The sequence below is a fragment of the Symphalangus syndactylus genome, chromosome 23 (genome assembly GCF_028878055.3).
Source record: "Symphalangus syndactylus isolate Jambi chromosome 23, NHGRI_mSymSyn1-v2.1_pri, whole genome shotgun sequence".
Lineage (NCBI taxonomy): Eukaryota > Metazoa > Chordata > Mammalia > Primates > Hylobatidae > Symphalangus > Symphalangus syndactylus.
Window position 1 is genome coordinate 24,996,828 of NC_072445.2, and position 16,961 is coordinate 25,013,788.

The 16,961-nt window shown below is 37.9% G+C and overlaps 1 protein-coding gene across 1 annotated transcript in view; it reads right to left on the minus strand.

The window, feature by feature from the left end:
• Positions 1-16,961, minus strand: part of PKHD1 (PKHD1 ciliary IPT domain containing fibrocystin/polyductin) — a 462,062-nt gene that overhangs the window by 116,902 nt on the left and 328,199 nt on the right. The window contains exons 57-59 of the mRNA XM_055263099.2: positions 13,915-14,793; positions 12,857-13,025; positions 10,512-10,669 (exon numbers count right to left, since the gene is read on the minus strand). Of these exons, the coding sequence (XP_055119074.2) occupies positions 10,512-10,669; positions 12,857-13,025; positions 13,915-14,793 (1,206 nt within the window). The remainder of the gene's footprint in view (positions 1-10,511; positions 10,670-12,856; positions 13,026-13,914; positions 14,794-16,961) is intronic.

Genomic DNA, 16,961 nt, shown 5'->3' on the forward strand with positions numbered 1-16,961 from the left:
CACACATGCTGAGGCCCTTCCGGGTCTCAAGAGTCCCTGCCCTGGCTGCTCCCTCTGCCTGGAAGTCTCCTCCCTCTGCTCAAGGCAGGCATTCCTCACTCCTCATTCAGGTTCCCATTTGAAATGCAACTATTTCAAACAGCAATTCACCTGCACACAAGACACACACACACACAGACAACTCAAACTACCTTTCCAGCCCAAAACACTATTGTATTTTTTTCCATTCTTCTCATCTCTCCTGGAATGCGTGTGTGTGTGTGTGTGTGTGTATTTTTTATATATTTTTTATTTTATATATATGTATTTATATATATTTATATATTATATATATTTTTATATATTTATATTTTTTATGTTTTTATATATTTTATATATTTTTATATATATTTATATATTTTTTATATATTTATATATAGTTTTTTTATATTTTTATATATTATATATTATGTATTTTTATATATTTTTATATATATGAAATACACACACACATATATATAAAATATATATATACACATATATATGTGTGCATGTGTATGTATATGTATTATATATATAATATATATAATTGTTTTAGAGACAGGTCTCACTCTGTCAACCAGGCTGGAGTGCAGTGGCATCATCTTGGCTCACTGTAACCCCTGCCTCCCGGGTTCAAGCGAGTTTCATCCCTCAGCCTCCTGAGTAGCTGGGATCACAGGCATGTGCCATCACACCTGGCTAATTTTTCTATTTTTAGTAGAGACGGATTTTCATCACATTGGCCATGCTGGTCTCCAACTCCCAACCTTGGGTGATCCGCCTGCCTCAGCCTCCCAAAGTGCTGGGATTATAGGCATGAGCCACCAATCCCAGAATATTTTTTATTTGGAATTTTGTTTATGTACCTCTGGAATTTTTATTTGTTTATGTACCTAACCCTACTGGAACATAAGCTTGATGGCAGCAGAAATGTTGTTTTGTTCATCGCTATAGTTTCCATGCTTAGAGAGGCTCTGGTAGACAGAAAGTAGGCAAAATACACTTGCCAAATGAATGAAAATGCCTATTTCAGCGTGTAGCATAAAAAAGGTGCTCATGCAATGCTAGTTTTCATTTTACCTCCCTTCCGCTTTTTTTGTCATGGCTGAGAAATTGTTAAATGCTGTTGAAACTGAAGCTCTGATTACTTTCTGCTGCCTCCCGACACTGCTGGTGCCCCACATGTGTGAACCAGGTTGTGAGGTGATGCCACCCATTTGTAGTCTGGGACAGACAGATACTGACTTTGGAGCCAGAATGGAAAGCTCTGGTATCTGCCTAATTCTACCTGAATGGGACATTAATTTCAATGCTTTGTTCTTCTAAATGATTTTGAATGTTCAGATCATCAGATGCCTCCATAATCAAAAGGAATCCTTTCGAGAATAAAATGTAAATGGTTCTCAGAAGATCACCTGCTTGGCACGAGCTGTCTCGCTCTCTACTGTTATACATTTTTCCAAGTTGGCTGCACATGCAAACTTACAGATAAGTATAAAACAAAATTAGCAGCTCTCTTCTCCCCTGGCTACACACCCTGCATTACACAGATAGCAAAACCCACTAGCAGAGTGTTCCTCAGAGCTGATCCACATGGATGGTTTTTGCTCCTAATGCCAGAATATATGACAATATGCTGGGACCTGTGGATATCTGTCTGGGTGAGTAGTTTTTGTATGAACTTATATGTGCAAATAAAATCTGTTATTTTCCAAATTAAAAATCAACCTCAAAGGCAATGGACTCCAAATGACTTGGAAAGATATGTTTAAAAAAATACGGAAAGGATATAAGGGTCTTTTAAACTCAATGACATTTGGAATAAATATAAAATTCCAGTGGTCTCCATTTTCACCTTAGCTGCATTGCTTTCTCTGGTTTACTGAAGATGAACATAGATTCTTGTCTTGAAGAGAAAAAAAATACAAAATAGTCATTAATTATCCTAAGATTAAATCTGTGCTTTCTTCATCCAACAGATTGTGGACAGTAACTGGAAAGTAGCTAAGAGAAAATGTTTTAAAAATGAAAAGAAATTTGCATTAAGGAAGAAGGGATTTACTCCTACTTTGGAAGTCAAAGAAAAATACTGCAATCCTGTCAGCACCCGGAAGGCACCATTTACTATGTGCTGTCTCTTTCATTGCAAGAGGACACAGATTGTATTTTTACTGCAGTAAACAGCAGATTCCACTGTGGGAATCCTTGCAGTTGGTACTTACAGCAACCTCATTTAAAATGTTATAAAACTCTAAAACATCAGGAGTTTAGGCAGTCAGTCATATATACCTCCATGCAGACATGCAGCCACTCACACACATACATGCTTGTCCACACACTGATAGCAAATCGTGTGTAATATGATATTACTCATGGAGTTTTACCATTGAATCATGTTTGACAGCCATGGTAAAGAGCTGAGAAAAAGCAAATATTCTATCATTGCAACCAGCAGCAAGAACATATTTGTGCCTAAATAGTGTAATACACCACCTGGTAAGTAACCACCTAAAAAGAACATTCTTATGATTTAAACATGGAGAATTTGACTGACATTTTAGAGTTTCTATATGTAACAGATGCTTTTTAAATTTTATTATTATTATACTTTAAGTTTTAGGGTACATGTGCACAATGTGCAGGTTTGTAACATATGTACACATGTGCCATGTTGGTGTGCTGCACCCATTAACTCGTCATTTAGCATTAGGTATATCTCCTAATGCTATCCCTCCCCACTCCCCCCAACCCACAACAGTACCCAGAGTGTGATGTTCCCCTTCCTGTGTCCATGTGTTCTCATTGTTCAATTCCCACCTATGAGTGAGAACATGCGGTGTTTGGTTCTTTGTCCTTGCGATAGTTTGCTGAGAATGATGGTTTCCAGTTTCATCCATGTCCCTACAAAGGACATGAACTCATCATTTTTTATGGCTGCATAGTATTCCATGGTGTATATGTGCCACATTTTCTTAATCCAGTCTATCGTTGTTGGACATTTGGGTTGGTTCCAAGTCTTTGCTATTGTGAATAGCGCCACAATAAACATACGTGTGCATGTGTCTTTATAGCAGCATGATCTATAATCCTTTAGGTATATGCCCAGTAATGGGATGGCTGGGTCAAATGGTATTTCTAGTTCTAGATCCCTGAGGAATCGCCACACTGACTTCCACAATGGTTGAACTAGTTTACAGTCCCACCAACAGTGTAAAAGTGTTCCTATTTCTCCACATCCGGTCCAGCACCTGCTGTTTCCTGACTTTTTAATGATGGCCATTCTAACTGGTGTGAGATGGTATCTCATTGTGGTTTTGATTTGCATTTCTCTGATGGCCAGTGTTGATGAGCATTTTTTCATGTGCCTTTTGGCTGCATAAATGTCTTCTTTTGAGAAGTCTCTGTTCATATCCTTCGCCCACTTTTTGATGGGGTTGTTTGTTTTTTTCTTGTAAATTTGCTTGAGTTCATTGTAGATTCTGGATATTAGCCCTTTGTCAGATGAATAATTTGTGAAAATTTTCTCCCATTCTGTAGGTTGCCTGTTCACTCTGATGGTAGTTTCTTTTGCTGTGCAGAGGCTCTTTAGCTTAATTAGATCCCATTTGTCAATTTTGGCTTTTGTTGCCATTGCTTTTGGTGTTTTAGACATGAAGTCCTTGCCCATGCCTATGTCCTGAATGGTATTGCCTAGGTTTTCTTCTAGGGTTTTTATGGTTTTAGGTCTAACATGTAAGTCTTTAATCCATCTTGAATTAATTTTTGTACAAGGTGTAAGGAAGAGATCCAGTTTCAGCTTTCTACATATGGCTAGCCAGTTTTCCCAGCACCATTTATTAAATAGGGAATCCTTTCCCCATTGCTTGCTTTTGTCAGGTTTGTCAAAGATCAGATGGTTGTAGATATGCGGCATTATTTCTGAGGGCTCTGTTCTGTTCCATTGATCTATATCTCTGTTTGGGTACCAGTACCATGCTGTTTTGGTTACTGTAGCCTTGTAGTATAGTTTGAAGTCAGGTAGCGTGATGCCTCCAGCGTTGTTCTTTTGACTTAGGGTTGACTTGGCGATGCGGGCTCTTTTTTGGTTCCATATGAACTTTAAAGTAGCTTTTTCCAATTCTGTGAAGAAAGTCATTGGTAGCTTGATTGGGATGGCATTGAATCTATAAATTACCTTGGGCAGTATGGCCATTTTCATGATATTGATTCTTCCTACCCATGAGCATGGAATGTTGTTCTATTTGTTTGTATCTTCTTTTATTTCATTGAGCAGTGGTTTGTAGTTCTCCTTGAAGAGGTCCTTCACATCCTTTGTAAGTTGGATTTCTAGGTATTTTATTCTCTTTGAAGCAATTGTGAATGGGAGTTCACTCAGGATTTGGCTCTCTATTTGTCTGTTATTGGTGTATAAGAATGCTTGTGATTTTTGTACATTGATTTTGTATCCTGAGACTTTGCTGAAGTTGTTCATCAGCTTAAGGAGATTTTGGGCTGAGATGATGGGGTTTTCTAGGTATACAATCATGTCATCTGGAAACAGGGATAATTTGACTTCCTCTTTTCCTAATTGAATACCCTTTATTTCCTTCTCCTGCCTAATTGCCCTGGCCAGAACTTCCAACACTATGTTGAATAGGAGTGGTGAGAGAGGGCATCCCTGTCTTGTGCCAGTTTTCAAAGGGAATGCTTCCAGTTTTTGCCCATTCAGTATGATATTGGCTGTGGGTTTGTCATAGATAGCTCTTATTATTTTGAGATATGTCCCATCAATACCTAATTTATTGAGAGTTTTTAGCATGAAGGTTGTTGAATTTTGTCAAAGGCCTTTTCTGCATCTATTGAGATAATCATGTGGTTTTTGTCTTTGGTTCTGTTTATATGCTGGATTACATTTATTGATTTGTGTATGTTGAACCAGCCTTGCATCCCAGGGATGAAGCCCACTTGATCATGGTGGATAAGCTTTTTGATGTGCTGCTGGATTCGGTTTGCCAGTATTTTACCGAGGATTTTTGCATCAGTGTTCATCAAGGATATTGGTCTAAAATTCTTTTTTTTTTTTTTGGCTGTGTCTCTGCCAGGCTTTGGTATCAGGATGATGCTGGCCTCATAAAATGAGTTAGGGAAGATTTCCTCTTTTTCTATTGATTGGAATAGTTTCAGAAGGAATGGTACCAGCTCCTCCTTGTACCTCTGGTAGAATTTGGCTGTGAACCCATCTGGTCCTGGACTTTTTTTGGTTGGTAAGCTATTGATTATTGCCACAATTTCAGAACCCATTATTGGTCTATTCAGAGATTCAACTTCCTCCTGATTTAGTCTTGGGAGGGTTTATGTGTCGAGGAATTTATCCATTTCTTCTAGATTTTCTAGTTTATTTGCGTAGAGGTGTTTGTAGTATTCTCTGATGGTAGTTTGTATTTCTGTGGGATCGGTGGTGATATCTCCTTTATCATTTTTTATTGCATCTATTTGATTCTTCTCTCTTTTCTTCTTTATTAGTCTTGCTAACGGTCTATCAATTTTGTTGATCTTTTCAAAAAACCAGCTCCTGGATTCATTAATTTTTTGAAGGGTTTTTTGTGTCTATTTCCTTCAGTTCTGCTCTGATTTTAGTTATTTCTTGCCTTCTGCTAGCTTTTGAATGTGTTTGCTCTTGCTTTTCTAGTTCTTTTAATTGTGATGTTACGGTGTCATTTTTGGATCTTTCCTGCTTTCTCTTGTGGGCATTTAGTGCTATAAATTTCCCTCTACACACTGCTTTCAATGTGTCCCAGAGATTCTGGTATGTTGTGTCTTTGTTCTTGTTGGTTGCAAATAACATCTTTATTTCTGCCTTCATTTCGTTATGTACCCAGTAGTCATTCAGGAGAAGGTTGTTCAGTTTCCATGCAGTTGAGTGGTTTTGAGTGAGTTTCTTAATCCTGAGTTCTAGTATGATTGCACTGTGGTCTGAGAGACAGTTTGTTATAATTTCTGTTCTTTTACATTTGCTGAGGAGTGCTTTACTTCCAACTATGTGGTTAATTTTGGAATAGGTGTGGTGTGGTGCTGAAAAAAATCTATATTCTGTTGATTTGGGGTGGAGAGCTCTGTAGATGTCTATTAGGTCCGCTTGGTGCAGAGCTGAGTTCAATTCCTGGGTATCCTTGTTAACTTTCTGGCTCGTTGATCTGTCTAATGTTGACAGTGGGGTGTTAAAGTCTCCCATTATTATTGTGTGGGAGTCCAAGTCTCTTTGTAGGTCACTAAGGACTTGCTTTATGATTCTGGGTGCTCCTGGATTGGGTGCATATATATTTAGGATAGTTAGCTCTTCTTGTTGAATTGATCCCTTTACCATTATGTAATGGCCTTCTTTGTCTCTTTTAATCTTTGTTGGTTTAAGGTCTGTTTTATCAGAGACTAGGATTACAACCCCTGCCTTTTTGTGTTTTCCATTTGCTTGGTAGATCTTCCTCCATCCCTTTATTTTGAGCCTATGTGTGTCTCTGCAAGTGAGATGGGTTTCCTGAATACAGCACACTGATGGGTCTTGACTCTTTAACCAATTTGCCAGTCTGTGTCTTTTAATTGGAGCATTTATCTCATTTACATTTAAAGTTAATATTGTTATGTGTGAATTTGGTCCTGTCATTATGATGTTAGCTGGTTATTTTGCTCATTAGTTTATGCAGTTTCTTCCTAGCCTTGATGGTCTTTACATTTTGGCATCAGTGATGGAAGATGAAGTGAATGAAATGAAGTGAGAAGGGAAGTTTAGAGAAAAAAGAATAAAAAGAAATGAACAAAGCCTCCAAGAAATATGGAACTATGTGAAAAGACCAAATCTACGTCTGGTTGGTGTACCTGAAAGTGACGGGGAGAATGGAACCAAGTTGGAAAACACTCTGCAGGATATTTTCCAGGAGAAATTCCCCAATCTAGCAAGGCAGGCCAACATTCAGATTCAGGAAATACAGAGAACGCCACAGAGATACTCCTCGTGAAGAGCAACTCCAAGACACATAATTGTCAGATTCACCAAAGTTGAAATGAAGGAAAAAATGTTAAGGGCAGCCAGAGAGAAAGGTCGGGTTAGCCACAAAGGGAAGCCCATCAGAATAAGAGCGGACCTCTCGGCAGAAACTCTACAAGCCAGAAGAGAGTGGGGGCCAATATTCAACTTCTTAAAGAAAAGAATTTTCAACCCAGAATTTCATATCCAGCCAACTAAGCTTCATAAGTGAAGGAGAAATAAAATACTTTACAGACAAGCAAATGCTGAGAGATTTTGTCACCACCAGGCCTGCCCTAAAAGTGCTCCTGAAGGAAGCACTAAACATGGAAAGGAACAACCAGTACCTGCCACTGCAAAAACAGATGCTTTTGATGCCACACCCATGTATTTTTGGCACCACCTTCATACACCAAAGGCTGCTACCACAAAACCTATGACTTTCTTCTGAAAAAGCTCTTTTTTTCTTTTGATAACTTTGGTATCAATGTTTTTCTCTCTCTTTTTTTTCCTTCTGAGAGTTTTTGGTGGCCTCAAGGAAGAGCACAGTTACCCTGTGTTCAGAGAAAGCCAAAGGGCTGGAGAGTTAATGGCCCTAAAGCATCTCCCAAAGTCCTGACAGAAAAGAAAGGTAAGCTCCAAGACAGAGGAGCTGGGATTTGAAATATTAATACATGAGCTTCCCTGTGGCTTAGCTGGGATATTTTGGGGTACTGTTCCCATGGTCTCCCGCAGTTCCCTATCAGACTTGAGCGCCAGCTTCCACAGTTGTGATCAGTTTGATAACACTTTCCTTATTGGCCTTATTTCTTTTCCTAGGATACTTCCTCACTTTCCTGCTGGTGCTTTACGGGATCACCCCCCATTAAACTACTTGGATTCTAAGCCTTGTATCAGGGTCTGCTTCTGGGACAACCTAAACTAAGACACTATCTTCAGTCTTTATTCCCTTCTGTTAGGATAAAATATAATTTTCATCAAATACTCTGGAACATACATCCCCTATGGATTCCAAAGAAATGGGATCCTCACCAAAAGCTCAAGTCCAGAAAAGTCCCACAATTAGGCATGTGCTTATTTTAATATATCAGAATGTTTTCCCCATAGCATAAATACCTGTAATGGTGGAATAATTCTTAAAACCAATAGAAAACTTACTATAGAATGCCATTTGAGTAGATCTAGGGGTAAATAGGAGGGTAGCCCCTTATCTTTTCTTCTTTTGCTACTTTCTTTTTAGTGCTACCCATATATTTTCTCAGTATAAATGTGTCCCTGAATTTCATTCTTCTGTGCAAAAAAAATGTATTTGCTGATTCTATTCAACAAATGCGACCAACATATTAAAATGAACATTTATTCAGCATTTCTGTGCACTTGGCGCTGACTTTAAAACCAATACTGTAGTCCTCACAGCTTTTCACTCTATTCCAGAGATAAGCCTTCGACATATGGAAAAACATAAAATAAATGTTAAAAAGTTATAAATATTCAAGCATGAAATTGTATGGTAATTAAAAGAATTATATGTAGAAACAGCTCCAAATGTCAAATGCTGTACTGTAGCAGTAGTTTAGGTGAAAGAAAGGTGAAAACAAGTCAAAAGATACCTAGAACTATCTGAATTGTAGGCTTTCATATTACAGATAAATTCTTAAACCAATGACCTGAAGGCCTCAGTTCATTCTGCATGCTCTTGGATGATGTGAAACAGCAAACTATTCTGGCTGGTTACTTATAATCCATTCATTTGATCAGTCAACCAAAATTTATTGAGTATCCTCCCAAATACACATCAGTGAGCAAAAAAAAAAAATTCCTGCCCTCATGAAGTTTGTGTTGTAAAAAGGATAAACAGTACATTAACATAAGCAATTATATTTATAATATAATGTTAAGTACCACGACTCTAACAAACAATAAAGCAAGCATAGTAGAGCTACAGAATAATGATCTCATGATTATTTTAGATAGGGTGGTCAAGGATGGCTTCTCTGAGGGTACCTTATTTGAACAGCGGGAACTAGCTCCCAAAGAAGTGAGAAGAAAATATTTCAGGAAGAGGAAAAAGCCAGCACAAAGGCCCTGATGTAGGGATATGCTTACCATGTTAAATGAAAAATAAGAGACCAGGATAAGTAAGTAAAAGGCGTGTCACAAGAGAGGAGGTGAGAGAGTGGGCAGGAACCAGGGGCTACAAGACTTACAGGCTTGTAGCTGGGACTTCGTTCTGAATGGGTGGAAAGCTGAAAATATCCCTCAGGCCATTGTGTGAAGAATAGACTAGAGACTACAAAAGTAGAAGAAAGAAGACCAGCAAGGAGGCTATTCCCTCATCTGGTGAGAGACAATGGTGGCTAGTAGTAAAGGGAATGGTGAGAGTGGTAGTGGTGGAGGAAATGAGAAGTTTGAGAATTTGGGTTAGGAAACAGAAAAATAAAAGATGACTCCCAGGTTTTTTACTTAAACAGCCTCATAAATGGTGGCACCAGTTACTGAGGTAGGGACAGCTAGGCAAGAAGCAGGTTGTAGATGGGGGCAGAGATCAAGAATCTTTTTGAGGCATATTGAGTCTGAGATGTCTGCTATCTTTCCAAGTAAAGTCAGTTGGCTATACTAGACCAAATTTCAGCGTCGAGTCTAGGCTGAGGATATAAATCGGAAGTCATCAGCATTTGATGGTATTTCAGTCTTGGTCCTGGGGAGCAAAATTAGAGAAAGAAGGAAAAAGGTCTCAGGACATAGTCCTGTGACAGTCACACATTCAAAAATTAAAAAGGACAAGGGAGACCAGAAAAGAAATCTAAAAAGAATCAACTAATGAGATAGGGAGAAAACAGAAAAACTTCTTCACGTTTGACCGCAGCAGGTTCCAGCTGAACACAAATGGGAATTCGGAGTCAGCTTGTTAGTGGAAATAAAAAGACAATGATCCCTCCAGGGGTCCAGCCATAAAAATTGATATAAAAAGGGGCTTTGTTTGCATAAGCAAGAAGAGGAAGAAGTTTGGAGCACAGCCTTATTTGGGGGAGAGTTGGAGAATGGAGAAAAGGGAGACAAAACACATGACATCTACCCTACCACTGAGAGGGCGCTTTAAGTCCTGACAGAAAAGAAAGGTAACTTAAAGAAAAAGGAGCTGGTTCCATGGCAGACAAGTATGAAACACTGAGCATGATGGCTGCTTCAGGCCCAAGTGCCCAAGCTGGGCGAGAATTGTCCTCCCAGCTGTGCACCAAGCTGGGCATTGAGAATCTGCACTTTCGACATGGACATAGACAATCTCATAGAGGGCACAGCAGTAAAGTTGTGAGATCACATAATGACTCAGCATTCCTGTAATACAGGTGAATTGGCAGCAGATTAGCACAGACTCCAACTCTAGAATTTAGGTCTTCACCAGTACATTTCATTCTCAATGAGCACAGCAAAACCAGCTCCTTCACAAGCACCCTTGCCTCTACCACAGGCATTGCATTCAGATATAGCTTACCTGCATTGAAGAAGGATGCAGTCCATTCTGCCTCTGTTTTAGGAAATACAGAAACTGGTGGAGGCAGACCCAGGGCTCTCCCATCCAGATCCTTGAAGAGATATTTTCTTGGACTTGCACAGTCTAATTCAGGACAGACTACTTTTCCTAAATCTTTCCTGTGAAGACAGTCAAAAAGCAACTCTCATTTCATGATAAGCAGCAAGAAGAAAATATACATTGGTAGTGCTAATGTTGTATAAAATAAATTCAACAGATTTTTATTATTGATAATGTGTTACATAGATATAAGATAAAACTCTTTATGAAACAATTTATTTCCCAATTATATGGTCAAGAAGAAAGACATTCTTACTAACCAAATATTTTGGATTTCTAAATATGTAATCTTTATATAGATTGCTGATTTTTTAAGAAGCAAGATACAATAAAATGTTCCTCTCATAACAACTGAACATAATGTAATTATTTTTAGGAATTTCAGGGGTTTGCAGTATTTTAGAATTATTATTATAAATATCAATTATATTTATGCTATATACAAAGAAAAATAGATATTCTCATTCAACAAATATCTATTGAAAACCTACAAATGACAGGCTGGGTAACATGATGGTAATAAAGACAAACATGGCACCTGCACTTTCAGAACTTAGAGTCAAGTGGGCTATATAAACAATTAATAGATAATTATAACATTGACTTACAGAGAACTTATTTTATTTCCCCTATTCTAATACTTTGAAATACCATTAGTAATTATATTAAATATTTATTGTATACCAACAATGTATTGAGTATTATCAGCAAAAAGATTCAGTTGTTAATATCACATAGTACTATGATTTGAATGATGGTCCTTTCAAATTTCATGTTGAAACTTAATCCTTAATAGAACAGTATTAAGAAGTGTGGCCTTTGGGAGATGATAAAGTTATGAGGACTCCATTCTCATGAATAAGATAGTACCCTTATAAAAGGGCTTGAGGATGAAGAGAGTACTCTCTTGCCCTTCCATTTCTTCTCCTATGTGAGAACACAGCATTTCTCCCCTCTGGAGGATGCACAAACAAGGCACCATCTTGGAAGGCGGGAGAAACCTTCACCAGACACCAATTATGCCAGTGTCCGATCTTGGACTCCCCAGCCTCCAGAACTATAAGAAATAAATTTATGTCCAGGTGCAGTGGTTCAGCCTGTAATCCCAAAACTTTGGGAGGCTGAGGCGGGAGGATCACTTGAGCCCAGGAGGTCAAGGCTGCAGTTAGCCATGATTATGCCACTGCACTTCAACCTGGGTGACAGAGGGAGACCCCATCTCCAAAAATAAAATAAATAAATTTCTGTTCTTCATAAATTATCCAGTCTGTGGTACTTTGTTATAGCAGCACAAACAGACTAAGACATGTAACTTTACAGCTATATCAGCCAGGCGTAAGACATGAACATAAGGAAAATTCGATAGTAAATTTTAAAAAGTGACAAAATAATACAAATTGTCTACCTAATCATGTTTAAGTACCTATAATGATTCAGGGATGGCAACAAAAAGAGACTCATGTTGAGCCAAACACATGAATGTTCTAATTAGGGTGGTTTCTTTCTTTTTTTTTTTTTTTTTTTTTTTTTCCAACAAAAGGAGTTTGCCCCAGTGTTGTGGGAAAGAAAAAGTAATTCACTCTTCCTGTTTCTAACTTTCTACTCTCTTTCATGGCAAAAAAAAAAAAAAAAATCCTATTTAGTTTTCACATATTTGAATGAAACTCTTAGATCATATGTCAGAAAACAGTATTTACACCTGGTCTGAAATGCCAAAATCTGCTAGACCTCATTGTTCAGTTCAGAGATTCCTGTCAGCAGACACAATCTCCTTCTATTTACTAGTTCCTACACAAAAGGCTCCCAAGGTCTCCTTCTGAAGACCACTGACACTTTACTCCAATGAAGAATGAAGAATTAGAGTCAATTTATTACCAGAAAGTTTGAAAACATCCCAAAGAAGTCTCTCTAATTAAGATAAAACAATAAAACGATATCAATAAAACTTGCACTTCATTATTTCTGCCTCTTTTATTAGCTAAAGGAAGTCATATGGCTGAGTCCAGATTCAATGGGGAGGGAAATAGCCCCTGCCTCTTTAGTGAGAGATATTTTAAAAATCATATATCACAAGGCATGAATATAGGAGGGGTAAAGAATTGGTCATTAAGTTAATGTACCTTACCATTCTAAGACTCATTTCTATTTCTTTGATGATTTTATTCTTTTTAAAACACATGTTTAGGGTTTGAAGAATCGCCAAGTACTTCATTAATATGGCTTATTAAAAATACTAAAAATTATACCTGGGTTGTAATGAAGGAAAGTAGAACTTGTTTTTATCTTTTATCTTTAGCATCCTGGTCCTCTCTGCTGTTATTGGGTGCAAAATTCCAGTGTTCTCTGCATTTGGTAGAATGCAGACATCCAGGTCATCGCTATAGCAACTCTTCACAAAACTAGAAAAGGTAACATCTGAAATTTTAAAAATATATATCGTAACATTATATCATATAAACCACCAGCCATAAACATCGAATATACAACTAAAAATTGTTATAATAATGTATACCCCAAGTTAGTTTAAGCTATCCAGGATAGCCTTAGGAGTTTACATACATCTTGATATAAAATATCTGTAGTTCTTCAATACATGGACATTGCATGCAACAGAGAAGAGTATTTCAATACATTAAAGCTTTAAGAGCAATAAGGCTTTTCCTTTGAGGCTTAATCGAAATCCATTCATTTTGCAGAAAGACAAACCCACTCCCAGATAAACTAAGTAACAGGGGAGAGAGTACAATGGTACAAGAGATCTAATAGAAGATGAACTGCACCAGTCATGCCACAACTTTGATTTTAACCCTCACTGCTCAACCATCTACTAAGCAACTTCAGATGAGACACAACTTCTACATTTCAATTTCCTCATTTGTATAATAGGAAAAATAACACCTAACCAAGAGAGTTCTTATGTAATCAAGTTAAATAATTGCTGTGTTAGCCAGGAGTGGTGGCTAATACCTGTAATCCCAACACTTTGGGAGGCTGAGATGGGAGGATTGCTTGAGGCCAGGAGTTTCAGACCGGCCTGGTCAAGATAGCAAGATCCCATCTCATTATATTCAAATTTTTAAAATTTTTATTAAAAATAATAGTTGTTGTAGAAAGCTCTTCAATATGTATAAAGCAGTGACTTTTGTAAGAAATTATAAACTACCATTGTGGCTTTCAATACTCAGCAGATTGGACAGCAAACACTAGTCCACAACATACCTTTTTGTTGATAAAATTTCAGAATGCTATTAAAATTTTTATGCATAGATGTATGAAATGGCATTGCCTAGATAAGACATCCTACCTTGAAGTTTCATGATTCCTGAAATTGCATGGTCATTCTTCACTTTGTGCCATGGCTCCTGAGGCCACTGATTTGGTTCTGAGGTGAATACAGGCCACAGAATACCAATTCGACCCCCCCTTGGATTGGAAGGAGCTCTATCTGTTGATGTCAAGTTGGCTGAGTGAGGCTTCACTTTGTCCTGAATGCAGTCAAAAGAAGAGCTGGTGGCCACAATGACTGAATTCCTAAGCACAATCTGCACTTTTTTGATGGAATTTTGTGGAGCAGAAAATACATACACTACTGCCAAAAGACCAATGGTATTGTCTACCAGAGTAATGTTCTCTATCTCCACACTGTTCTCTACATGTAACATGGCACCGTAGTCAAAGTTCTTGAAAGCCAAGAAGCCAGAGATTCTGGTACAGTTGTCAAGTCCACTTTCCTTATAGAGATGAAGGCCATGAAGACTTGAGTGGGCCACATTGTCAGACCAAAGCAGTTCCCAAGAGGAGCACTTGTGGCCTCGGATGTGAAAGCCAAGTCTCTCTGATCCTGCCACAACGTTGCCATGGAGGTTGATGTCCTTTACCTGGTTCACTTTGATTCCTGCCACCCAAATGGTGGACCATGCTGGCTGTGTCATCAGAACCACAAGGTTATTAGTGACAGTATAGGCCTGACCCTCTAAATCTATGCCATGGCCAGCTGTGCCAAACACAATATTGTCATTTAAAAGTACTCCATGACTGGCAGCTGCATGAATGCCCCCGCCACAGCTCTGGTGCAGAGTAGATGATATGATCCAGGATCCCGCTGACACATTACTGAATTCAACAGATGAGTACAATGGTGACCCAAAGTTCTGAATTTCCACATTGAGAAGTTGAAGGACACCTATAAACAAATGCATGTCATCAGGTACTTTCCTCTTCCCCACAAAAGGCTGAAGAATGGCCCATTTTGGGGCATTAAGATATGAAGATTTTTAATGAAAATCTAAGTTTATTCTCAACACCAACATTATATTTCACACCATAGATTCTCAACTAAAAACGTAGGAATCATTACAAGTATCACATTAATGCCTGGATTGCATGTGCAGTCTGAAGAGTCTGGTGATAGGATGGGGAAAGATGACAGGAGAAACAGGAAAGAGGCAAACTTTGGGGATGGGCATTGCTAAGTTTAACAATTCTGTGTATTTGTCGGGGGCCGGGTCAAAGAACTGCGTAAGAATAGATTCTGGGTTTCTGGCCCTTCACCTCAAAGTCAAGTCTCCCTCTCAGCATCTCAGTGACACCACGTGAAAGGCCACAGCCATTCCCATGAAGACACTGTACAAATGAATATTAAGCATTTCTGAAGAAGAGTATGAGTGCAAAATTTCCTTCTGCTCAGTTGATGTCCAGAAGCATGATATTCAATACATGCTTCTGATTAAAACATGGTAGGACCAATAACATGCTTTTAAAATCACTTTAAAGATTCTGTAAAATCTTTTCTATATTTTTATCCTGGCTACACTTTATTCACTGTTTCATTTTTATAATAAGATTTTCTATATCTTTTATGTGAGGAGAAAATAGTGAATTATTTACTCTCATTTATAGTTTTATTTGTACTGTTTTAAATAGATAATGTTAAAACACACTATAAAATACAGCCAGTAGGTTGATTTAAAAATGCAATGATTCGGCACACATACTCTTGGTAAAATTAATAGTAACATGATTATAGATGAATTAATATGAAATAATAATGAGGTGAATTAAAAACTTTAACTCTCATATAACACTCATTATTTGCAGACACTGTTCTAATTCTTATTCATTTATTTATTCATACTCCTAATTTTCAAAAAAAATCCTATGAGGTAGGTACAATTATTATCTCCATTTTACAGATAAGGAAACTGAGGCAGAGAAGAGTGAACTAACGAGCTAGGACTTAAACTTAGGCATATGGATGAGAAGCCGCACTATTAACCCCATGCAGGCATCCTGGAAAGACAGGAAGACTTGCTGGTATAAAAGTAGCATCTCTACATTATGATTCAGATAACCGCCCTATAGCTATGAGCCAATAATTAGTTGTGTGTCCTTTGCTAGGTAGGTCACAACTTTGGCTCCTTTTATTTCATTTTTTAAGATATTGGCTAAAGTAAACTATAAAGTTATTTATCTCATTAAAAATAAAGGAAGCGATACATTTGAAGTTTCTGTTTCACTGTTTTAATAATAGTATTAATAGTATTTAAGGTTCAAAGACAGTACAGCCTAACCCTCATTTCTCCACTACCTTTTCAGAAATGAGAAACTAGAACCCTTGCGAATCGGCTGCCATGAAGAAGCAAGTCCTTCTGAGAAAGACAGGCTAAGTAAAGGAACCTATACGTCTACTTGGGGCCAGGCAACAGGATTCCAGCGTATCTAAATTTCTCAATGGGTGCTATTGAGGAGGCATTTGTAGATGGTGTGGACATATTCACAGAACAATAAAACATCCAAAAGCTATTTCTTGGGCAATATCCCTCACCAACAGCACATAGCTGAAAGGGCTGGCAAACCTGCTTCGTAGAACTTTAGCACAAAGAACGCCAAATGCAAGCATAAGTCCATACATAAATAGCTTATTTTTAGCATTTAATGTGATTTTAGAATCTCTGTCAAGGCAACATGTCAGTATTATTGTTATTTCCTAGGTTTCTTATAAAGGATATTACAAGGGAGATAAATAAAGAGATGTGTAGGGCACGGCATGAGGGAAGGGCATGCAGCTCCCATACCCTCCCTGGGCGTGCCACCTTAGTCTAGGAAGCTCCACGTGTTCAGCTACCCAGAAGCTCTCAGGATTATTTTAATTACCAGGTTTTTTAATGTCTTCTACTTCCATGGATTTGATTCATAGTTTTAAACTGTACAAGGTCTTTTTACTTCTGTGCACATTAACCAATGACTGAAAATTAATCAATTAGTAAAGACTTAAAATGTCTTGAGCATTAAATAAAGAATTAAGCAATTTTTTTTGAGACAGAGTTTCACTCTGTTACCCAGGCTGGAATG